At 44.4% G+C, this 26,212-nt stretch overlaps 1 protein-coding gene across 3 annotated transcripts; it reads left to right on the plus strand.

Annotated features, from left to right (window-relative positions):
- Positions 1 to 2,305: 2,305 nt before the first annotated feature.
- On the plus strand, positions 2,306 to 26,212 carry LOC126426947 (ankyrin-3-like). Of its 3 annotated transcripts, none has more exons than XM_050089056.1 (7): positions 2,306 to 2,324; positions 5,173 to 5,326; positions 5,441 to 5,488; positions 7,778 to 8,327; positions 13,345 to 13,485; positions 16,779 to 16,919; positions 25,611 to 26,212. In XM_050089056.1, exons 2-7 carry the CDS (start codon positions 5,239 to 5,241, stop codon positions 26,086 to 26,088), a joined length of 1,446 nt encoding a protein of 481 aa, XP_049945013.1. In that variant the 5' UTR covers positions 2,306 to 2,324; positions 5,173 to 5,238; the 3' UTR covers positions 26,089 to 26,212. The 3 variants fall into 3 exon arrangements, with proteins under 3 accessions (XP_049945013.1, XP_049945015.1, XP_049945014.1); XM_050089058.1 differs by having other exon boundaries at positions 13,345 to 13,457; positions 16,892 to 16,919; XM_050089057.1 differs by lacking the exon at positions 16,779 to 16,919.

A 26,212-nucleotide genomic window follows, 5' to 3' on the forward strand; every position in this document is an offset into this window, starting at 1 on the left:
CCTAACGTTCTACCGATGTTAATGCAAGATGTTTCATTGCATGACAGAATGGCGATGTACTTCCAACACGATGGATGTCCGGCACATAGCTCGCGTGCGGTTGGAGCGGTACTGAATAGCATATTTCGTGACAGGTGGATTGGTCGCCGAAGCACCATACCGTGGCCCGCACGTTCATCGGATCTGACGTCCCCGGATTTCTGTCTGTGAGGAAAGTTGAAGGATATTTGCTATCGCGATCCACCGATAACGCCTGACAACATGCGTCAGCGCATTGTCAATGCATGTGCGAACATTACGGAAGGCGAACTACTCGCTGTTGAGAGGAATGTCGTTACACGTATTGGCAAATGCATTGAGGTTGACGGACATCATTTTGAGCATTTATTGCATTAATGTGATATTTACAGGTGATCACGCCGTAACAGCATGCGTTCTCAGAAATGATAAGTTCACAAAGGCACATTGGAACAACCGAAATAAAATGTTCAAATGTACCTACGTTCTGTATTTTAATTTAAGAAACCTACCTGTTACCAACTGTTCGTCTAAAATTGTGAGCCATATGTTTGCGAGTATTACAGCGCCATCTATCACAAAGCGAAAAAAGTGGTCCAACTGATTCATATTTCTTTACGTACTACACGAATATGAAATAAAAAATGGGAGTTCCTATGTAAAAAAACGCAGTTGATATCCGTTTGACCTGTGGCAGCGCCATCTAGCGGGCCAACCATAGCGCCATCTGGTTTTCCCCCCTTCAAGCTAGACAAGTTTCGTCCTTTGTAGTTTTTTCGTTTGACGCTTATTTCGTGAGATATTTGACCTGGTCGCTATGAATGGACCACCCTATATATAAATATTCCTTACTGTCATTTTTTGTTAACAATATTAGCTTATTCCCAAGAATTAGCAGCTTTCACTCAGCCAGTCCTAGGCCGAAATCCAGTCTGCATTTGGGTCGCACTTCCTTAACTCACTCGGTCGTTCCAGCCTGAGAAGTCGGCAGCGGCGGAACATTGCCTTAACGAAGGACACAGGATGATGTATGACAAGGCACAATTGATCTCAAAAAATGGTTCAAATGGCTCTGAGCACTATGGGACTTAACAGCTGTGGTCATCAGTCCCCTAGAACTTAGAACTACTTAAACCTAACTAACCTAAGGACATCACACACATCCATGCCCAAGGCAGGATTCGAACCTGCGACCGTAGCGGTCACGCGGCTCCAGACTGTAGCGCCTAGAACCGCACGGCCACTTCGGCCGGCTCACAATTGATCTCTTCTGCTTCTCGCTATTGGGAATGTGTTCTTAAAGAATCAATTGAAATTAGATTATCCAGTAATATTATTAACAGGGATAAAGGTTTTCCTCTAAGCAAGATATGGAATCCGATTTTGTCCGACATTAAGCAACAACGGTCTTCTTTTCGATCATTGCATTCTTCCAACTAGTGCTGTTGCGATTTATCGTTTCTGCCGTCTTCTCCCACTGGCGCGCTTCGCGTCTAGTTGCAGCCAGGAGGCGCTGCCCATCATCTCGCGAAAGTGCGGTTCTCTGTCCGTCGTGTATAAAGGTTTCCGTCGTCGTGGCTGGAATTCAGTTCCGGCGAGGCAGTGCACGAGCATTAACTCAGCTGAAGATGGCGGCCAGCTGGTCCGCCGAAATATTGTGTCTGGACGACGACATGATCCGGCTGCAAACCCGTGAAGAATATCAACATTCAGGACCGTTAGTGCTAATGGTTTAGACAGCTATCGTACATGTACGGGATGGAATCGAGAGGTCACTTCGTACACAAAACCTTGCGCTGTCAAAAGTTTCGCAGTTATGGAATGCTGTAGAGGCGGAATGATTTGGTATTTCTCCAGGGGGCTTCCAGCGACTCGCTGACTCCACGTCACGTCGGGCTGCCGTACCACGCCAGGGGAAAGGAGGTCCGACACCATACGAGGAGGTGTCCGGTGACTTTGGTCACGTCGGTGTAGATTTACAGAAAGATTCTGACGGTGCTAATTGACATGCACTCTGCGAGTTTTGAAGGTAGCAGAGATGAAATACGGCCAGTGAGAGGTTATTTACAAATTCTACAGGAAACAGACTGCGGTTGTAGGAGTTCAAGGAAGAGGAAGGGAAGCGTCCGTGTTGTGAGAGATTGCGCACGATGTGGGACACGTGGGGAGGACGTGGTTCGCGGTGAGCGAGGGCGGGACGTTGGCGGGGGCAGAGGGGAGGCTGCGGAAGGTCCAGGCGGGGGGCGGCGTATAAAAGGCGGGGCTCGCGACCGGCCGCCACTGCAGCGGCGGAGGAGGCGACGCTGGTGAGTGTCTGCGCTGTCCTTCCATCAGTGCGCGGTTTGCTGTGTCTGTCACTCCACTCACCTTCACAGTCTCTCGTTCTCTGTGTCACCCACACTCGATAGCTGCGAAGTCGAGCAAACCGAAGAAAAAAACCCTGTTTTCTTCTTCTCGACTGTTTCCCACGAGCTGTAGCGGAACAACTCTTCTGATGCATCCTGCCCCGGTACGTGTCAGTTACGCCACTTTAGCACCCTACTGCTGCTTACAGCGAAACCGAACGGGACCCGGTCTGGCAGAATTTCCTTCGGGCGGCCACAGTAACTTTGATAGACTCCTCTCGATACCTACTTGTTCAAATGGTTCAAATGGCTCTGAGCACTATGGGACTTAACATCTGTGGTCATCAGTCCCCTAGAGCTTAGAACTACTTAAACCTAACTAACCTAAGGACATCACACACATCCATGCCCGAGGCAGGATTCGAACCTGCGACCGTAGCGGTCACGCGGTTCCGAACTGAAGCGCCTAGAACCGCTCGGCCACACCGGCCGGCCCTACTTGTTCGAATCCACCCAAAATTGCAACATACGTAAGTTGTCATATTTTATGCGTATTACTTACAGGGGATAGGCGAAATAATATGAACACCTGCACTTACTTGGTAACGGTTTGATAATAAGGGACTGGACTCCCTTTTGTCCGTAATACAGCTGCGATTCTTCTTGGAATACGGACTTTGAATGTGGTCAGGTGATTGGGTGTCACTTGTGTCATACGCCTGTACGCGAGATTTCCACACTCCTAAACATCCCTAGCTCCACACCTTCCGATGTGATAGTGAAATGGAAACGTGAAGGGACACGTACAGCACAATATGTGGACGACTGGTTGCAACTTCCCATGTGGTAATTCCATCTACTAGTGTCATAGTAGTTATTGTCCGCAGCTCGTGGTGTTGCGGTAGCGTTCTCGCTTCCCGCGCACGGGGTCCCGGGTTCGATTCCCGGCGGGGTCGGGCATTATCTCTGCCTCGTGATGACTGGGTGTTGTGTGTCTTTCATCATCATTGACGCGCAATGTCGCCGAAGTGGCGTCAACTACAAAGAACTTCCAATACAGTGGCCGAACTTCCCCCCCATGGGGCCTCCCGGCCAACAATGCCATACGATCATTTCATTTCGTAGTAGTTATTATGGTTTGGCCAGTATCCTTTATCATTGCCATAATAACTTTCTTATGTAAATTCGATGGACTGCAATCAGTATGGTTCCAGATGGGTCACATAATACACTAGTTTTTTTTTTCTTGTCCTACCACGATTATACCATTGCCGGTGCAGTGGAGGAGGTTGTGCTATACTGTTATCGTTGTTATTATTCAATTTAGCATCCTCTCGTATCAGGTCAAGTGATTGCAGCACACACATGAAGTGTTCCAGATCAGTTTCAGATTTCTCGACGCATTTGTTCCTAAGATGCAGTAGTTGACTGGCTTTTGATACTCTTCGAATGTCGCAGTTACATAGGTCTCATCCCAGTAACGTGTTTCATTTATGTATTTTTCAAAATACTTGCAGCGGATACAATGTCTGCTATTTAAGGATTCCGGATTAAGGACCTCCTTTCGACGTCTTTCCTGAACACAGCGAGATCAACATTTAGCTAAAATCTCTTGCTCGAATTGCTCGTAATCTTGACAATTCACTGCAGTCTCTATGGCCCAAAGTGCGACCTCGATCTGTATGAAACATGAGATGAAGTGAATTCTTCGTTGGTCAGTCTATGACGTCGTTAGTACACCCTTAAAATAGTTTATGAAAAAAATGCAGTGGAGACTTTTTGTTTCTTCGATATCTGCGTGATTCCACTATCTATTCACAATAAAGTGCCTTCAATGAACCACCTTCAAGCAGTCTCTCTACCGTTCCACTCTCGAACGGCGCACGGGAAAAACGAGCAATTAAATATCTCCGTGCGAGCCCTGATTTCTCTTATTTTATCGTGATGATCATTTATCCCTATGTAGGTGGGTGCCAACAGAATGTTTTCGCAATCGGAGGAGAAAACTGGTGAGTGAAATTTAATGCGAAAATCCTGTCGCAACGAAAAACGCCTTTGTTTTAACGACTGCCACTGCAGTTCACGTACCATGTCTGTGGCACTATCTCCCCTATTTCGCGATGATTCAAATAGAGCTGCTCTTCTTTGTACTTTTTCGATGTCATCCGTCAGTCCCATCTGATGTGAATCCCACACCGCGCATCAATATTCCGAAATATGGCGGACAAGGGTGGTGTAAGCAGTCTCTTTAGTAGGCTTGTTGCACCTTCTACGTGTTCTGCCAATGAATCGCAGTCTTTGGTTTGCTCCACCTGAAACATTATCTATGTGATCGTTCCAATTTAGGGATTTTGTAACAGTAGTTAAATGCATCTGAGTACTTTAACAATTACTTGTAGTAACACAAGTACAGAAAAATGGCGCTGTTACAGGCAAGCACACCCCCATCCCTTGCTCCCTTTCGGCGAATCATCAGCTCATAATGTCACATACAGCACTTCAATTTGAGAAAAATAAAAATAAACTGAAGTTGATATCAATATGACCGCAACTAATATAGGTATGAAATAAGACTATGCGCCATTTAGAGAACACTTTTTCACAATTAATTTGGGGTAAGGAAGAATTACAGTGTCTTAAGCTATTTCAGATATTACTTAGCTGAATTAGGCAGTGTCTATTGGGCAGAACAGCGTGATATATATCTTGTAAGAAACTGAATCATAAATAGTGTGAAACATTAATCTACACTAGCTAATTTACATTAAATTATGCTAACTAAAATTACTTGTAACTATATTTGTTACAGGTTGTTCTGCATGGTACAAATTTTTTGAAGGTTGTTTACCTGGCGTGATAACTTTTTCCTGGCACTATGTGTTGCAGAAGCATTTTGTGGTTCATCTGCATTTTTGTGGCGATAGTCACAGATTCCAGCCACAGTAGCCTGGCCTCTAATACAGGTAAAATATTTTTTTTTTTTTTTGAGATCGTATAAGTTCGGGTAGAATTAATAACAATTTTATATTAAGTGCGTTCAGTGTTTTCATAAAGATTTCCATCAATTTCATTTGCAGGCTCTGATTCTGAAGTCGCAGCGTATAGTTTAAAAACGGACAATGGAGGTAAGTGTTTTTTTCCATTATTCCTGAACACTTTTCATGGCTCAAGAACTTCATCTGATGCCAGCTTATTTCATTGTGGTAGTCTTACTTAGTGATTAACAACGTCTTTAAGTCACAGTGTAATCATGTGAGTCTATTGCCTATCACAGTACTCAGAATCACAAACATTCATAACTCTTGCTTGTGGTGTTACAGATCACTAGTTGGTGTGCTATTTATTTGTGTCTTGTATACATGTTCCATAGATCCTTACAGTGATAATCGTAGCCTGACTTAGGAGGGCATCAGTTATATTTTCACGAAATGGTTTAATAACGCATCATTAGGCATCTGCAGTAGAAGAAGTGTTGTGTTGTGCTGTATATCTTACATCGTTTTTGCCAGATACACTGAGGCTGCAGTGTCCACCATTGAAACGCTAGAGTAGAAGGTGACACAAAACCGGCAAAGTGCAAAATTCGAGTAACTCGCATGGTTATTTACCGACATTCACATATATAATCTTACTTTTCTTGGTATCTGAATAAACTGACATATGTCAGATAAACTCGCCTCTGAAACTTAGATCCATATACTTCACCTTTTTTTGTTGATTGTATCAAATCTTCTGCTTGTGTCGCGATATAGTGTGTATTTTGTTATGTTGCATGCCGCCTGAAGCGTATTTTGTGCCGCAGCATCAGCTGTCATCGAAATTTGTACTCGAGACGATACTAGCAGTGGTATCATCGTTCAAAGATCCGTTCACCCCCAATTCCAGTGTATATCAATATGTATAAATGCGAATTTTTGTGAATTTCTGGAAGGCATGACAGTTTTTCATGACAAATTCCACAAAAATTCGGCGTTTGTGACGTAGTTACTGTGGAAAAGCTGTAACTAACAGACCGTGTTGCACTCAGCTCTCTCCTTCAACAGGAATGTATACTGTCTCCATATATCGCAAGTTGCAATTTTTGAGTTTGACAGCGCTCAAAATCTCAAAAAATTTGAAGCAAATTAGCAAAGGTTATGCTAGGTCTTTCTGCGGCGTTAATATAAATCTCGTTTTGCGCTCCGATTGCCTCGTTTTGCGCTCCGATTGCTTCAATTCTTACTGCGAATTAGCAGTAGTGTCAGGTACACTGATTGAGAAATTAAAAAACAATCAAAAGGCTTATTTTAATGTTATTTGTTTACTATTACGAAAAACATTAGGTCAGACTGTAATGGTACTTGAATTACGTAACCATTACGGCAGCTCAACTCAACCTCTCGATACCAGCAATATTCTACTGTGTTTCTGTAAAGTAGTTAACATATTTCTGAGACAACATTCAGATGTAATTTCATTAATGTAGAGGTACTTTGATACGTCGATATGTTTATATTGCAATGATATTACTCTTATGTGTATTCTTTGTCACTATGATCTTTGACGTTCTTGTAACTCTGATTTTTGGGCGCGTAAGCGATAAGCAGTTAGAGAGTCGGACCTTGAGAAAGTCAAGTCTTGGACGTCATTTTGGAAGGACGCATAACGTAGTCAGCTTACAAAATGTGAACTTTAACAGTGAGGAAGATGTTTTCAAGTATGTTTTGTATTGTGGTGTTTTGTGATTTACGTGATACTGCAACAAAAGTAATAAAAGAAGTGTAACTTAAATTCGGAGTGCTGATTATTTTTTTTTACATCACCATTGTGCTAACTTTCGAAGGTTTAATCTTCAAGAATCGTTTCTGAAACACATCTATAAAACTTTTGAATATAGCAGAATAAAACCTAGGCCTCTTTGCATCTGAGCTTGGAATCATCATCACCTAGGTTTTCGACAGTTGAGCCATGATTTTACAACGAGACCAGCGTGGGAAACACGAAAAGATGAGTGCCTAGTTTAATCATTATTACATGAAATGACTTTATTAACGGTGCTCTAATGACACCTGCCACACAATAACTTTGTTGTTGCCCGAAAATGCAGTATTTACCAGCGTGAGCAACACCACAATCATTATTAAATTTTGACCTTTGTTGTGGTAGGGTTGTTAGAAGACGCAAAGAAGCACCACTCTTAACGTTGTTCTTGAACATGGGCAGAGGTAGTTAACGTTTGTAGCAGGTGGAATTCGCTCTGACTACTGTCAAATGATTGGAAGCTGCTGAACATTATACCCATCCTCCTTGCCAACAAAGTCGAGACGTTCCCCACTGACTATCCCGTGACTTTTGTCACAGCGGGGAGGGTATGGTCTAAGGGCAAAGTGCTGCAGAGTGACTCTGTTGACTCTACACTTCCGAATCTTTGACAGTGGAACCAGTTCAGAGGGATAAGGAGACCGCAGCTGTGGACCTGGCCGCCCTTCTGGACGCCGGGGACAGAGCCGTGGTGACGCTGGTGGCGGGCGACACACGTCTGGTGGCGCACAGGGCCGTCCTGGCTGCCAGGAGCACCGTGCTCGCCGCCATGTTGCGGAACACCACGCTGGAGGCCAGCAGCGGCCACGTTGCCGTCTCAGGCGTGGAGGGTCCACTGCTGCGCCAGCTGCTGGCCTACAGGTACACACTCCGGGCCCCCCAGCTGCACAGCATGGCGCCACAGCTGCTGGCCGCTGCTGACAGATATGGACTGTCCGCCCTGAAGGCGGAGTGTGAGCAGCTGGTGGCCGCACAGGTGTCTGGGGGGGCCGCAGCGGCCGCAGCTGTGCTCCAAGTCAGGCGCTCCTCTGACAGCCTCAGGCAGGCCGTGGTTGACTTCGTAAAGGCTCACCTGCTCCACGTGATGGGAGGGACTCTGCACAGCCAGCGTGAAGATCGGGCGGAAGTGAGCCGCCTGCTGTCTGTTCCATCAGCAAAAACCAGGTAAGTTTGGGACAACTCACATGTTCATATTGTAGAATTATATATGTACACTATGTGATCAAAAGTATCCGGACACCTGGCTGAAAATGACTTACAAGTTCGTGGCGCCCCCCATCAGTAATACTGTGAATTCGATATGGTGTTGGCCCACGCTTTACCTTGACAGTAGCTTCCACTCTCGCAGGTGCTGGAAGGTTTCTTGGGGAATGGCAGCCCATTCTTCATGGAGTGCTGCACTGAGGAGAGGTATCTATAGTTCTGGACAACATGGTTGTGGAGAGAAGCAGCGATTAATATGTCAATGGTGTAAACGCCCAGAAGATGACCCCCTACGTCGGGTTGAAACCGGTTGGTGGTATTATAACAATAATAAATGCGATTAGGACTGTTCTTGAATTATTGAGAGGTATCTATGTTGGTCAGTGAGGCCTGACACGAAGTCAGCATTCCAAAACGTCCCAAAAGTGTCAGTTGATTCTCGTGATATGTGCTGGACTTTTCTCCACTCCTTTCTATAACTCAAGTAGGAGGTGTGTTTTGGGACAAGGGCGCTGTATTTGCTTCTTGGAAGAGCCACGGTCAAATCTCATGCTGCTTGTCTTACGTGTAGCTATCTGTAGCGATACTAAAGGCTGTCTAGTGAATTCCAGTGCTTCATTCAACCAGGACTTCGCTAGTCCATGCACAGCAACTACTAATCGGTCTCTAACATCCTCAAAATTGATATGACCTCCAGACAGAACTATCCTCAGTTAAATATAGTACAAGTCATCCTTACAAGTCTGGTGAGCAGTAATACTCATAATTTTCCTTTATTTCTCAGCTATTTTTAAATTTTTATTCAGTTTTTAACTAGAGTTCTCGCCTTCGAGATAACGGTGTCTGCATTGTCTGACTTATTTCTCATTTAATTGTATCCTGTCTCGTAAGCCACTCAAACCTGATCTCTCCTGCTCATTGTCGTGCAACACGAAAATGAATATTGGAAACAAAATACGTATCACCAGCAGTCTTTTCAAGATATCCTATGACACACACTTTAAACATATTCTGTCTGCAGTATTCAAATGTATATTTCAGAAAGTTGATAACTTAAATCGGATAATGTTATAATTCCTAACCATCATCTTCTTCAGTGCCACATGTTATGCATTATTATATGGTAATTGTATGTTTTCTCGTTAAAACATCAACTTCACAGCTTTTCATTAACATCACCTGTATGTCTATAAACAGCTTAATGTTATGTCAGTGGTAAATTCGTAGACGACTTTGCTAGATTAAGTAACCAGAACACACATTAACACACGACCACAAGAAATCTGTCAAATCTGTTAATTACAATACATTGAACAAGATACTCATTTTATTACATGGTCAAACGATTACTGCCTTAAAACATTGCTCCTACATGTGGCATGGTTAATAAAACTCTTAAAATGTTTCCTTTTTTCTTTTCCCATGACTACATCTCCTCGATCATTGGCTGCATTCGTAAATTCCATATCTAGTTTCACTCCTACCACAGTTGTTTCCATTTGTCAACACATTACCTACAAACTTCTGTGGAGAGGCTAACTTTGCACTGATCCATCCTGAAAACATTCCAACTATGTTTCAGGATTGCACTGAGATAAAAAAAAGCCTGTCATATATTTCAAAATGTGTTACTCTAAATAAAGCAGTAAAATTAAATTACTAACCACAGGCATATAATTATTACACACACACACACACACACACACACAGTTCACTTTACAGACATTTTCTTCTACTATCTTCTCCTCTCTGCCCAAAATCACATTTGTCTTTAATCAATTTCTATACGCAATCATAAATTCCTGATTATTTACAAAAATACACTTTTTCTACTAACTTATCCAATATCTTTGTCACTATTTTCAATGACTTATCGAACATTTGAGTGTAACAAGAACAGTAGTCCCCACAAATTATACACTGAACTTTTTATTAATTTTTATATTCTAATGAAGGGTGGGAAATGGGCAAAGAAATTGTTCGTTTCCTTTGACATAATCAGGCTAATTGAGAAAACTATTGAGTGAATTGGGGAATACTTTAGACTGAATTTCTATAGCCTACTTTCACCACGAAAAATCTGACAAAGATGGACAATTGGGGTATCAAATATAACAGTGTGAGGTGCAGGTTTGAAGAAAGATGTAATTACTTGAAGAAAAAATCAGGCTAGTAAAGGAAAATGTAATTGATCATTTCAAGGGAAACTGAAATATTTCATTATTAGATGCTACTAGCTGTGTAAATAAAGTGTCGAAATCTTAATCCCTTCAAGTCCCATCCATTTTCCACATATATACACTCCTGGAAATTGAAATAAGAACACCGTGAATTCATTGTCCCAGGAAGGGGAAACTTTATTGACACATTCCTGGGGTCAGATACATCGCATGATCACAGTGACAGAACCACAGGCACATAGACACAGGCAACAGAGCATGCACAATGTCGGCACTAGTACAGTGTATATCCACCTTTCGCAGCAATGCAGGCTGCTATTCTCCCATGGAGACGATCGTAGAGATGCTGGATGTAGTCCTGTGGAACGGCTTGCCATGCCATTTCCACCTGGCGCCTCAGTTGGACCAGCGTTCGTGCTGGACGTGCAGACAGTGTGAGACGACGCTTCATCCAGTCCCAAACATGCTCAATGGGGGACAGATCCGGAGATCTTGCTGGCCAGGGTAGTTGACTTACACCTTCTAGAGCACGTTGGGTGGCACGGGATACATGCGGACGTGCATTGTCCTGTTGGAACAGCAAGTTCCCTTGCCGGTCTAGGAATGGTAGAACGATGGGTTCGATGACGGTTTGGATGTACCGTGCACTATTCAGTGTCCCCTCGACGATCACCAGTGGTGTACGGCCAGTGTAGGAGATCGCTCCCCACACCATGATGCCGGGTGTTGGCCCTGTGTGCCTCGGTCGTATGCAGTCCTGATTGTGGCGCTCACCTGCACGGCGCCAAACACGCATACGACCATCATTGGCACCAAGGCAGAAGCGACTCTCATCGCTGAAGACGACACGTCTCCATTCGTCCCTCCATTCACGCCTGTCGCGACACCACTGGAGGCGGGCTGCACGACGTTGGGGCGTGAGCGGAAGACGGCCTAACGGTGTGCGGGACCGTAGCCCAGCTTCATGGAGACGGTTGCGAATGGTCCTCGCCGATACCCCAGGAGCAACAGTGTCCCTAATTTGCTGGGAAGTGGCGGTGCGGTCCCCTATGGCACAGCGTAGGATCCTACGGTCTTGGCGTGCATCCGTGCGTCGCTGCGGTCCGGTCCCAGGTCGACGGGCACGTGCACCTTCCGCCGACCACTGGCGACAACATCGATGTACTGTGGAGACCTCACGCCCCACGTGTTGAGCAATTCGGCGGTACGTCCACCCGGCCTCCCGCATGCCCACTATACGCCCTCGCTCAAAGTCCGTGAACTGCACATACGGTTCACGTCCACGCTGTCGCGGCATGCTACCAGTGTTAAAGACTGCGATGGAGCTCCGTATGCCACGGCAAACTGGCTGACACTGACGGCGGCGGTGCACAAATGCTGCGCAGCTAGCGCCATTCGACGGCCAACACCGCGGTTCCTGGTGTGTCCGCTGTGCCGTGCGTGTGATCATTGGTTGTACAGCCCTCTCGCAGTGTCCGGAGCAAGTATGGTGGGTCTGACACACCGGTGTCAATGTGTTCTTTTTTCCATTTCCAGGAGTGTAGTTAATTGGTGTAATGTTTGACTGTTAAAAAGGCTTCCTTCGAATCAAGTTATACATTTAGGTTCTTTCGAGAACACAAGGGGCTAGGAACTAAATTGAGATATCAAAAACTTCTTCTCTTCAACGTCTGGCTATTTCGTGCATAAAAAGTAGCACTGGTGTAGTATTTAACTGTCAAAATGCCTTACTTCTAAGCAAGTGTTAAATTCAGGACACTTGGAGAACGGAAAACGTCAGGAGAAAGGGGATTCATGTTGAGCGATCTAAGTGGCCAAATCATTTGCTCGAGTTATTCAGAATGTTCTTCAAACTAGTTGTGAACAATTGTGAGCCAATAACGTCATATCGTTGCTGGGAACGTGAAGTTCAAGTAGCTGGACTCGAGCATTTCCAGTCAATGGTTCAGTCTGATAAGAGATGCCAATCTGTTCCATGTAAAAACCGCCCACGCCATTTTGAAGCCACCACCACCAGCTTGCACAGTGACTTGTTGCGGACTTGGCTCCATAGCTCTGTGAGGTCTGCGTCACCGTCAAACCGCACATCAGCTCTTACCAACTGAAATCGGAACTCATCAGACTGGAGCACGGTTTTCCAGTCGTTGCAAGTCCATCGTGATCGACCGAAATCTCTAGGGATGCTGAAAGACAACAATAGACGCCAATGCCTCACCATAACTCCGGACATGCTTTACAGTGCTGGTCACAACATTATTCCTCCACTATAGCTATTGTTGAGGAATGATGGTGGACATATTGAGCATTTCCTGTAAGGAACATCATCTTTGGTTTGTCTTACTTTGTTATGCTAATTATTGCTATTCTGATCAGATGAAGCGCCACCTGTCGGACATTTTTTGAACTTTTGTATTTTTTTGGGTCTAATAAAACCCCATGTCATTCCAAGGATGTGTGTCAATTTTTACCTCTCTATCTACATTATTCCGTGGTTTATTAAGTTTTCAAATTTATACTGACTTTTTGATCACCCTGTATATATGCATGTCGGTATTCCATGACTTTTGTCACCCTAGTGTATTTTATTCAAACTGTTCTTTCGTACACCTACTGGTACTGGAAACTTGTGAGAAGTTGTGTGTAAACTGATTACTTAAATGACTGGCCATTCATATTGCGAATCGGCTATTTTCTGTGGCAATGTGTGCTCTATTGTCAGTGTGCGGACAGACCCACAGCAATACTGCCCCCTGGCCTCCCCGTGAACACACTTTGCCATGCGTTGTCCCTGTGTGCAGCTCGCCAGCCACTGCCGACAGCTGGACGACCCCCACCGCTCAGCCGCTCAGCGACCACAGCTGGAGTCCCGACGCAGCCGCACCGACCACGCCTACCCACCACACTCCCCCACCTGACAGTGTTGACATCGCTCTCCTGCGGTGAGTTGCGTCACTACTCGTGTGTCTCTTTCACATTCACAACACACCTTATTGGGGATTTCACGAAGTGTTATGGTCATGAAATGGTATGTCACTTTACTGTATTTCCTCTTTACATCTTATAAACATGTAATTGTGTATGTTTGTTCAACATCTCATTCTAAGTTACTGGAGCGATTTCAAGCAAACGTGACACATGTAACACTTCCTGTCTGGAATGAAGCACTGTGGAGGTAACAACCACCTACATCTCGAAGAGGTGAGGATGGGAATGTTATTGAAGCACATCGCCACATACTCTAATACCCAGTGTAGGAGACGTTTGTGGCTGCTTCAAAATCAGATTCAGACTACAGAGATTCCTCTCTCTTAACGGCCAAAAACACTGAGGTATATAACTGCCCATGTAACAGAACATGCACTTCCAGTAAGTTGGCCATCCAGAATACGTGTCAGACGGCAGCAGGAGCTTTGTAGCACTGGAGGCGTTGGTGAGGCAAACAGATTCCAAAAAATCCACAACAATGATGCAGTAATTGCTACGCTAAAGATCTTACAAGGCGACAGGTCCTATCAATTTGCATCTGGTTGCCGCTACAACAGTAGTGACAGAAAAACGTCTGGACCTGAACCATCTCGATTGCTCTATGAAAAAGTGCCTGATTCCACAGCCCAGACTTTCACTCACATTTTTAGTGTTGTTAGAATCTGTAGATGTGACTTTGACCTCTTTAACTGTTCTGTGTGTGTCAAAAGTAAGTAGCACCGTTGCAAGTGTTTAGTGTGAAATCGTGGGTCCTTGTGGACCAGTGCACACACCAGGCGAAGGCGCAATGTCTCCAACGAGACCACGCCTTGGAAAGCAACATGAGGCTCAAAACAGCATCCAGCCTGGTGGCCACTGTACCGTTGTTCAGAATTCTCATTTCCTGTCTCACATTTCCATACAAACGTTCAAGAATCGTTTCCCATAGTTATCAGAATTGTAATATCCATTCTTAAAATATGAAATATTTGATTTTGAGCCAGAAGGGCGACATTAGCAACTCCATGTGCATGTGATATTTATAAAGGAAGCAACTGAGTACTTAATCGATTGATGGATTTTGGATTAAACAGGAATGATATCACATTTGGCAGGAAAATAACATGAAATTATCCTAAATTGTCTCTACCTTAAAAATAATTTGCTACATTTAATTGCTGGACGCCATTTTTAATATCAGAATTTTAGTATTATTTGTTCTGCTGATTGTGGTGAGGCAGTTACATGCAAATGGTATGGTGAATTTCTGAGGACATACATCAATCGTTAGACTTCCATGCTGTGTTTAGAAAGTCAAGATTTACTTGGAGCAAATGTGTGTGTGTGTAATTGATTGTCAGTGCATGTTTTGTTACTATGGAAGCACATTTATTTGTACAAATGAGGACTTGCACAAGAGAATGAGTTTCTGTATATAAGCAGTGGAGTCAAGTTACTGCTATAAAAATATTTTAGCCAAATTATTTCTTGATAAAGAGTAGGTTTCTGGGTTTGGTTAGGCTGTTTCAAAAAATTTGTGAATAACTTTTCTACAATGACAGGAAATACACACATAAAAAAAGCTTTGTATTGCCTCAGTTCAGAGAGTTCCGGAACCTGTACAGAAAATTGGAATAGAGATCAACATGAACATCATTTCCACTCTTTTCATTGTTCATGAAAACCACACACTGCATGTTGTACCACCATACAGTGAGACCTTCAGAGGTGGTGGTCCAGATTGCTGTACACACCGGTACCTCTAATACCCAGTAGCACATCCTCTTGCATTGATCCATGCCTGTATTCGTCGTGGCATACTATCCACAAGTTCATCAAGGCACTGCTGTTCCAGATTGTCCCACTCCTTAACAGCGATTCGGCATATATCCCTCAGAGTGGTTGGTGGGTCACGTCAGAACCTCTACCTTGCTGCCCTCGCTGGACAGTGTGTCTAAGGCGTTCAGCCTGACCGGGTTGCCTCCAAACACGTCTCCAACGATTGTCCAGTTGAAGACATTTGCGACACTCGACGGTGAAGACAACGTGATGCCAATCCATTCAGCATGTTGTTGGACCCATCTGTACCGTGCTACATGGTGTCTTAGTTGCAAAGGTGGACCGCGCCATGGACCATCTAGGCATGGTTGAACAACAGACAATATGAGCCATGTACTTCCTTCCTGGTGAATGACTGGAACTGATCGGCTGTCGGACCCCCCTCTTTCCAATAGATGCTGCTCATGCATGGTTGTTTACGTCTTTGGGCGGGTTTAGTGACATCTCTGAACAGCCAAAGGGACTATGTCTGTGATACAATATCCACAGTGAAGGTCTATCTTCAGGAGGTCTTGAAACTGCAGTGATGCATAACTTTTTTTGATGTGTGTACTGAAATACCTGGAGATCTAATTAGTATTTTATGTTCTGTTTGCAACTGTCAGAATGGGTTGATGCACATAGGATATTATGACTGGGTGCAAGAATTATCTCTTTCAGTAGAGGCAACACTACTGAACTGTAGCATTTTGTGGTCAAGTGATGTTGCTGTTGGGGAATCGATGGGACAAAATTGTGAGACTCGATTTCATGAGAGAAGCAATGTAGGATCTATAACGGAGATATAATTAAGACTTTGAGAGTGTTGTGTTTGACTTCATACACAATGGTAAAGGGAGATGGGCTGCAGGGTGGTGAGGCAACTGTTTCCATAAGAAAGCTGGACAGGAGCAGAAATGATTAGCAAGCAAATTAACGAACAGGAGATTACTTTTAGTTGTATTTCTTTTCTCTCTCTCTCTCTCTCTCTCTCTCTCTCTCTCTCTCTCTCTCTCTCTCTTTTAGGGTCACCAGTCTACTGACTAGTTTCATGCGACCTGCCACGAATTCCTCTCCCGTGCTAACCTCTTCATCTCAGAGCAGCACTTGCAACCTACGTCCTCAATTACCTTCTGGATGTATTCCAATCTCTGTCTCCCTGGACAGGATTTGCCTTCTACATTCCTCTCTAGTACCATGGAAGTCATTCACTCATGTCTTAACAGATGCGATATCATCCTGTCCCTCCTCCTTATTAGTGTTGCTCACATATTCCTTTCCTCTCAGATTCTGCACAGAGCCTCCGCATTCTTTACCCTATCAGTCCACCTAATCGGCTGTTTCCTGTGGCAGTTTGTGCTCTATTGTCAGTGTGCGGACAGACCCACAGCAATACTGCCCTCTGGCCTCCACGTGGACACACTTTGCCACGCGTTGTCCCTGTGTGCAGCTCGCTGGCCACTGCAGACAGCCGGACGACCCCCGCCGCTCAGCCGCACAGCGACCACAGCTGGAGTTCCGACGCAGCCGCCCCGACCATGCCTACCCACCACACTCCCCCACCTGACAGCGTTGACATCGCTCTCCTGCGGTGAGTTGCGTCACTACTCGTGTGTCTCTTCCACGTTCACAACCCATCTTATTGGGGATTTCACAACGTGTTATGGTCATGAAATGGTATGTCACTTTACTGTATCTCCTCTTTACATCTTATAAACATGTAATTGTGTATGTTTGTTCAACATCCCATTCTAAATTACTGGAGCGATGTCCGCCCCGGTAGCTGAGTGGTCAGCGTGACAGACTGTCAATCCTAAGGGCCTGGGTTCGATTCCCGGCTGGGTCGGAGATTTTCTCAGCTCAGGGACTGGGTGTTGTGTTGTCCTAATCATCATCATTTCATGCCCATCGACGCGCAGGTCGCCGAAGTGGCGTCAAATCGAAAGACCTGCACCAGGCGAACGGTCTACCTGACGGGAGGCCCTAGCCACACGACATTTCCATTTACATTTCCACTGGAGCGATTTCAAGCAAACGTGACACATGCAACACTTCCTGTCTGGAATGAAGCACTGTGGAGGTAACAACCACCTAGATCTCGAAGGGGTGAGGATGGGAATGTTATTGAAGCACACCGCCACGTGCACTAATACCCAGATTACATTCATCCAGTATTTGAGAATGAGAGTACTTAGTAACTCGAAATAAACTTTAAAACACAATTTCATACCTATTTCCTCTTTGATCCCCACTGGCACCTACGAAATAATGAAAGGATATTGCAGCGGCTGTGTTACCCCAAATTACGATGTAATGTGGCTTGGGACATGCATTCATGTCTGGAGGAATGCGACATCGTAATTCGGAATAACACCAACACTGCAATATCGTATTCATCCATCGATACTGGGCAAACGCCTTTCAAGTAAAATGTCTCCGCTGTATGGGAATATACATAATGTACGCACGAGAACAGGTTGTAGACACATGGTTGACAGCATATAAAAGTTCGCGTCGTGCTCAGATAGCGTAATGGTAGGGCGACTGTCGTGATAAGTGGGACATACGGATTCGAGTCCTGGTCTGGTACAAATCTTTACTGTCGTCATTCCGTTGTACGGTTCATGATTATCCATATTCGCAAATGCAAACACATATCATGAAAGGAAGAATATTTATCGTTCTCTAAATTTTCGCTGATCGTGCAGAAAAATTGCCGTTTCTCGTATGACGTTTTCATTTATTACTTTGTTACTACAAACTCCGTTCCTAACGCATTTTGCATACTGCATTCACACATAACGGAAAACGTCGCTGAAAAAACATATCATTGTACGGCACATAGTTCGGGGTAGATGATGTAATAAATACTGTCATGCGCAAAAATCTACCGTTCCCGGCGTGATGTTTCGCTATATCACTAACTCTATTCGCAACACATCCACGTACCAGATATGTTCAAAAAGTAATCGAAAATTTTATTTTCGCGTTGTTTATACATCCAATTTTCAAAATTTTCTTATGATGTTAGTACACATGTCTGTGATGTGTTCTTCAGGGTGTATACGTGGGACAAGGAAAAAAAATTCCCGGATTTCCTGGTTGAAAATACACTTTCTCCCGCATGAAAATAAACTTTTTCCGTGTTAAAAGACAGTATACTTTTCCTCGGCACTGTAAAACTTATCAATTCTTAGAATATTTATGGTTTTCTACACAGACGTAGAATTTGCCGGCACTTTAGAAAACGAAACACAGGGGAAAAAAACACGTTTTGGAAAGATCTTTGATGTGCAGCAACATGTACGCTGCATTTCTTCGTTTTACGGAGATATAAATTCGAATTGCACCAAACACTGCATGTTACTCTCCGAAGCAATGAAATCGAGATTGCCACGCGCTTTTGTAAGCCAGTCATAGCTCATGTCACGCTATCTCGACAGCTGATGACAGCACAGGACACGAAGTGTAGTCAACCAATAGCAAGATCACTCTTAAGTTCCCTAAATCGTTTCAGGCAAATGCCGGGATGGTTCCTTTGACAGGGCACGGCCGATTTCCTTCCCCATCTTTCCCTAACCCGAGCTTGCGCTCCGTCTCCAATGACCTCGTTGTCGACGGGACGTTCAAAAAAAATACTCACTTTTAAGTAGCGCGAACACACAAAAAGAAAAGTTAATGGTTTAAATTAATATACAGTTTTGCTAGAAGAAAAACAAAGCTTTCACAAATAATATTGGTCTTTCAGATTAATAAGCTGCATGAAAAGCTAAGCTTCCACATATAATGCTGATCATTTTGCGTGTGTTACACTTTTAGATACAGCACACAAATGTGCCAATAAAATTTTTAATAACGACGTAAATGTCTGATCTTGTGGGCTCGAAATTCTTCTAGATGGTCGTCCTCAAAGAGTTAATCTTTAAATGAGAGTGAAACGCTCTGTGATTTAAGAAATTCGTTGTACATTCTCGCACACAGTTCATCTTGCGTAAAAGGAAATTTACTTTGAAAGTAACACTTTTCAAACCACCTTTCGCAATATTTTCCCGTGACCTGTTAGAAATTGGTTCGTTTCAGCAGTTGCCAGAGAGCGACAGATAACAGGCGTCACTGCGCCTGCCCAGCTATGACGACGCAGGAAGCCCGCATGTTCGTACGTGTAAAATATTAAAAGATCTTGCATTATGTCATAAAAGAAACAAGACATCAGAGGATACTTCAGGAGCATCGGAATTTCGTGAACTATACTAAAATGAATAATTCGGCTTAAAGTCCACAATCGTATGTCCAGATTCTGATGTAAGTTTTCTTGAGTACCAGTACTGTATTATCTCATGTTTGGTTCTTTATTATGGCATAACGCCATACAAGCTAGAAGATGGAAAACGTGCACTTGAAATGCTGCAAACAGTTGAAACTAGCCAACAGTGTGAAATTAAACACTTCGTTTCAAATAAATTGACTGCCTCAGTGAAAAATACAGGGTGATTCAAAAAGAATACCACAACTTTAGGAATTTAAAACACTGCAACGACAAAAGGCAGAGCTAAGCACTATCTGTCGGCGAATTAAGGGAGCTATAAAGTTTCATTTAGTTGTACATTTGTTCGCTTGAGGCGCTGCTGACTAGGCGTCAGCGTCAGTTGATGCTAAGATGGCGACCGCTCAACAGAAAGCTTTTTGTGTTATTGAGTACGGCAGACGTGAATCGACGACAGTTGTTCAGCGTGCATTTCGAACGAAGTATGGTGTTAAACCTCCTGATAGGTGGTGTATTGAACGTTGGTATAAACAGTTTACAGAGAATGGGTGTTTGTGCAAAGGGAAAAGTTCTGGACGGCCGAGAACGAGTGATGAAAATGTAGCACGCATCCAGCAAGCATTTGTTCGCAGCCCAGGAAAATCGACTCGCAGAGATAGCAGAGAGCTGCAAATTCCACAATCAACTGTATGGAGAGTCCTACGAAAAAGGTTAGTTATGAAACCTTATCGTCTGAAACTGGTTCAAGGCAGGCAGCCCGTGACAGAGCACTTCATCACTGGCATCCAAAAAGCCCTGATTTTACCCCCTGCGATTTTTTCTTATGGGGGTATGTTAAGGATATGGTGTTTCGGCCACCTCTCCCAGCCACCATTGATGATTTGAAACGAGAAATAACAGCAGCTATCCAAACTGTTACGCCTGATATGCTACAGAGAGTGTGGGGTTATATTATGTTTCTTTCATTAAATACACATTTTTAAAGTTGTGGTATTCTTTTTGAATCACCCTGTATTAATAAAAGTCAAATCTCTTTAGCAAACCGACAAAAATAACTTCATCGTTCTGCAAGGTTATTAATGCTTGACTGTCAGAAAGATGGAAATAAAACCTGAAACTAACAACATATTTTAGCCTTCCGTAACTATGCGAACTTATTTTAATTCATTTGGTAGGTCCCGGCCACAGAAATCCGTTTAGTTTTCATTTAATGTGAGAGCAATAAACGAAGAGGAAAGAGCAAAATCACTTAACGTAAGCACAGGTCACATGGAGACTAACCACCTCCTCACTACAACTCAGACTGCTCTGTGCATCAGCCCTGGATCTACGGTATTTCCGAACCGGAGCAATTTAGATAGTGGCACCCAGCCACACATCTGTGGCCGGAAGCGGAAGAAGGCGACTCAACTGCGCATGCGCAAGAGCCCGCCCGCAACTGCTCAAATGAATCATATGTAAACAACTGTCATGTCACGCTCATCGGAGGCAATTTGTTGTTAGGCAGCACTGCATATTCTTCCCAAAGCCTTTGACACACTTTGGTTGGTAGACGCTTGTATGAGCACTGTGTTTTGTTGTTGTATATGGCGCCATTTACTTTGCGACTTAAGTTTTATTTTCGTTTTTCTTTCTCTCGTTCACGTTTTTTTGCTGCAGCATTATTCTGCAGAAGCGGGATACAGTAATATTCTTCGTTATAGTATTGGTTCTTACCAGTCAAAATCACAAAAATTTAACTGGTAACTAAGACAAGGAAAAGTTCCCGGAATTCTAAGAAATTCCCGGTTTTTTGCCGGTTTTCTCCCGGACGAAAAAATTCCCGGGTTTTTCCCGGATCTCCCGGGTCGAATACACCCTGGTTCTTGCAATATCAGTTGGGTTGGGTTGTTTTGTGGGAAGAGACCAAACTGCGAGGTTATCGGTCTCGTCGGATGAGGGAAGGACGGGGAAGGAAGTCGGCCGTGCCCTTTCAAAGGAACCATCCCGGCATTTGCCTGGAGCGATTTAGGGAAATCACGGGAAACCTAAATCAGGATGGCCGGACGCGGGATTGAACCGTCGTCCTCCCGAATGCGAGTCCAGTGTGCTAACCACTTCGCCACCTCGCTCGGTCAGTTGATCTGAATATTTAGTTTAATGTTGACATTCGAAAAGGTTATACGTTTCTTAAGTTCCCATCGAATCTTTGTTGGCGAATAATATTGATCAACCAATTTGCAATAATTTTTAATTGAAAAATGGAATAAAGTTCAGCAATACATTCAACATTTTGATCGTGGTCTTTGGCGAATCTACTATAAATAAGACAAGAGTTTACGAGTGGTATAAAAGTATGACAGAGGGTCGAGAAGTTGTTGACGATCGCCGTGAACGCTGTAAGATAGCCATTACTGAAGACAATGTGGAAGAAGCACACAAAATAGTTTTCCAAAATTCCCGAATCACCACCAGAGAGGTTGCTCATGATTTTGGTACGTCCTCTGGCCCACTCCAAGCAACTTTTCGGGCGTTTTCGGCATGAACTGTGTAGCACCAAAGTTTGTTCCAAGATTATTGAATTTCGACGAAAACCAACGCCACGTAGACTTCACTCAGAAACTGCTGAATGAAGTCGACAACGATCCAGATCGTCTAAACGTTAGAACAGGAGATGAAAAAAGGGCGTGTGGATATGACGTCAAAACTAGGGCCCAGTCGTCCTAATGGTAACTGCCTGAAGAGCGAAGACCGAAAAGGTTCGACGAGTTCGATCACGTGTGAAGGTTCATCTCACTATTTTCTTCTCTTACAATGGGATAGTGCGACAGGAGTTCTTGACTTATGATCGTACGTTCAGTAAGGAATACTACCTGGAAGTTATGCGCCGTTTGGGTGGAGAAATCCGAAGAAAACGACCAGAAATGTGACGAAACCGCTCGTGGAAATCGCATCGCAATAATGCTCCCACTGACACCTCAATATTTCTTCGTGAGTTATTGGCAAGAAACAAGGCCGTTATGTTTACTCAGCTAACCTACTCGCCGGACTTGGCGCTCTGCGACTGCTTTCTGTTTCCGACGGTGAAGAGATGTCGTTGTGCCAACACTAATGAGAGAAAAAGAGGATCGCTGAAGGAGCTGATAACGATAACGAAAAGTGAGTTCCTGAAGTGCTTGCGAGATTGTAAAAGCTGGTGGCACAGGAGTGTTATATCTGAGGGGGATTACTCTGAAGAAAACACAGCGGATGTTGATGAATAAATAAAAATTCTTTAAGAAAGACAAAAATTCCCATTACTTTTTGAGCACACCTCGCATATCAGTGAATGTACTGCAAAATTATATCATAGTAATACACACATATCAGGAGATTGTTGGCCTCACATGGGCTGAGTGCACCACGCCTGCCAACAATGCTACGTAGACACAGGTCAAGGTGTTAACCAAGCTCGACAGTGTTTTTATGGGTGTTACCACTGTGGCAAGGCCGTTAGATGCCGGGGATGCCACTCACAAAAGCGTCTGGTGAGCTGTGTCCTGTAACTGTTCACCTGGGTGCAGGAGGAGGCTGTCCTGTGTTCGCACCTCGGACACACTGCTATGGGTTTACACCACTGCTCGCCCTACAAGCATACACAGGCAGCCAAAGCAGAAACTCTTCCCAGTGTAGGAGACGTTTGTGGCTGCTTCAAAATCAGATTCAGACTGCAGAGTTTCCTCTCCTTTAACGGCCAAAAACACTCAGTCATATAAGTGCCCATGTATCTATAGTAACAGAACGTAGACGTCCAGTAAGTTGGCCATCCAGAATACGTGTCACACGGGAGCAGGAGTTTTGTAGCACTGGAGGCGTTGGTGAGGCAAACAGATTCCGAAAAATCCACAACAATGAAGCCAGTACTTGCTAGGCTAAAGATCTTACAATGCCACTGGTCCTATCAATTTGCATCTGGTTGCCGCTACAACAGTAGGAGTGATAGAAAAACGTCTGGACCTGAACCATGTCGATTACTCTATGCAAAAGTGCCTGATTCCACAGCCCAGACTTTCACTCACATTTTTAGTATTGTTAGAATCTGTAGATGTGACTTTGACCGTTTCAAGTGTTTAGTGTGAAATCGTGGGTGCTTGTGGGCCAGTACACACGCCAAAGACAGGCGAAGGCGCAATGTCTCCAACGAGACCACGCCTTGGAAAGCAACATTGGGCTCAAAACAACATCCAGCCTGTTAGCCACTGTACCGTCGTTCAGAATTCTCATTTCCTGTCTCACATTTCCATACAAACGATCAAGAATCGTTTCCCACAGTTATCAGAATTGTAATATCCATTCTTAAAATATGAAATATTTGATTTTGAGCCGGAAGGGCGACATTAGCAACTCCATGTGCATGTGATATTTATAAAGGAAGCAACTGAGTACTTAATCGATTGATGGATTTTGGATTAAACAGGAATGATATCACATTTGGCAGGAAAATAACATGAAATTATCCTAAATTGTCTCTACCTTAAAAATAGTTTGCTACATTTAATTGCTGGGCACCGTTTTTAATATCAGAATTTTAGTATTATGAGTTCTGCTGATTGTAGTGAGGCAGTTACATGCAAATGATATGGTGAATTTCTGAGGACATACATCAATCGTTACGAGTTCTATGCTGTGTTTAGGAAGTCAAGATTTACTTGGAGCAAAATTTATCATGGTAATCTAGCTAGCGCATGAGTCATTGATTCACTCTCTTATCCTGTGGTTTACTGTTGCGTTCAGATATGTTGCAACCAAAAGACTCCACGTTCATTGTGTGTGTGTGTGTGTGTGTGTGTGTGTGTGTGTGTGTGTGTGTGTGTAATTTATTGCAGGTGCATGTGTTTGTTATTATGCAAGCACATTTATCTGTACAAATGGGGACTTGGACATGAGAATGAGTTTCTGTATATATGCAGTGGAGTCAAGTTAGTGCTATACAAATATTTCAGCCAAAATATTTCTTGGTAAAGAGTAGGTTTCTGCATTTGGTTACGCTGTTTCGAGAAATTTGCGAATAACTTTTGCACAATGGCAGGAAATGCACGCACATAAAAAAACGTTTTTTATCGCCTCAGTTCAGAGAGTTCCGGAACCTGTGCAGAAAATTGATATAGAGATCAACATAAACATCATTTCCGCCCTTTTTATTGTTCATGAAAACCACACACTGCATGTTGTACCACCATAACAGCGAGACCTTCAGAGGTGGTGGTCCAGATTGCTGTACACACCGGTACCTCTAATACCCAGTAGCACGTCCTCTTGCATTGATCCATGCCGGTATTCGTCATGGCATACTGTCCACAAGTTCATCAAGGCACTGTTCATCCAGATTGTCCCACTCCTCAACGGCGATTCGTCGTAGACCCCTCCGAGTGGTTGGTGGGTCATGACGTCCATAAACAACCCTTTTCAATCCATCTCAGGCATGTGTGACAGGGTTCATGTCTGGAGAACATGCTGGCCACTCTATTCGAGCGATGTAGCTATCCTGTCAATGTCACAAGGGAGAAGCACGAATAAACTTGTTGCACCGTAGTGGCTCCAAGTCCATGCAGGGGGAGAGGCTGCCGCCGACCATCAAATTGTTCAAATAGCTCTGAGCACTATTGGACTTAACATCCGAGGTCATCAGACCCCTAGAGTTAGAACTACTTAAACCTAACTAACCTAAGGACATCACACACATCCATGCTCGAGGCAGGATTCGAACCTGCGACTGTAGCAGCACCACGGTTCTGGACTGAAGCGCCTAGAACTGTTCGGCCACAACAGCCAGCGCCGACCATCCTATACTGTGAATCTCGTGTTCCCATACTGTGATAATTTTCCTTATAAGGTGTGTGTGTGTGTGTGTGTGTGTGTGTGTGTGTGTGTGTGTGTGTGTGTGTGTGCGTGTGCGTGTGTGCGCGTGTGTGTGTGCGCGTGTGTGTGCGTGTGTGCGCGTGTGTGAGCGTGTGTGCGCGTGTTCGGAAATAGTGTTGGAACATCTGTGATTTTTTGCAGGACATTATCTGAAGAGGAGAAGGGCAGGAGGCTGATCCAGGCATCTATTCAGGGCTCAATGCAAGAGCTGCAGGCACTGCTGGCGGCTGGAGTGAACTTGGGGGCGAGGGACATGAACGAGCGGACCCCCCTGCATTGGGCAGGTATCAAGGGATACGAGGAGATGGCGAGGCGCCTGCTGGCGGCAGGTGCGGACGTGGGGGCGAGGGACAAGTTCCAGCAGACGCCGCTGCACTTCGCTGCGTGGGGCGGCAGCGCGGCTGTCGTCAGGCTGCTGGCGGCGTCCTCCGCCGACCCCGACGCCAGGGATGTGGACGGGTGGACGCCGTTGCACACTGCAGCGTTCAGTGACGAGACGGAAGCGGCTACGGCGCTGCTGGAGGCAGGGGCCGACATGGGGGCCGTAGATAACAATGGGAACACCCCACTGGACATCGCCAGACAGTACAACAAGCAGCACGTGATAGACGTGCTGTGATAAACCTGAGAGTCCCACACATGTCTGTGGACTAAAATAAATAAACATTTTTAGCAGTACTTTTCGTTGTTTGTAGAATAAAGCCTACAAAAACTCCTGCAGTAAGTTTTTGTACACATTCTTA

The sequence above is a fragment of the Schistocerca serialis genome, chromosome 11 (genome assembly GCF_023864345.2).
Source record: "Schistocerca serialis cubense isolate TAMUIC-IGC-003099 chromosome 11, iqSchSeri2.2, whole genome shotgun sequence".
NCBI classification, from domain to species: Eukaryota; Metazoa; Arthropoda; class Insecta; order Orthoptera; family Acrididae; genus Schistocerca; species Schistocerca serialis.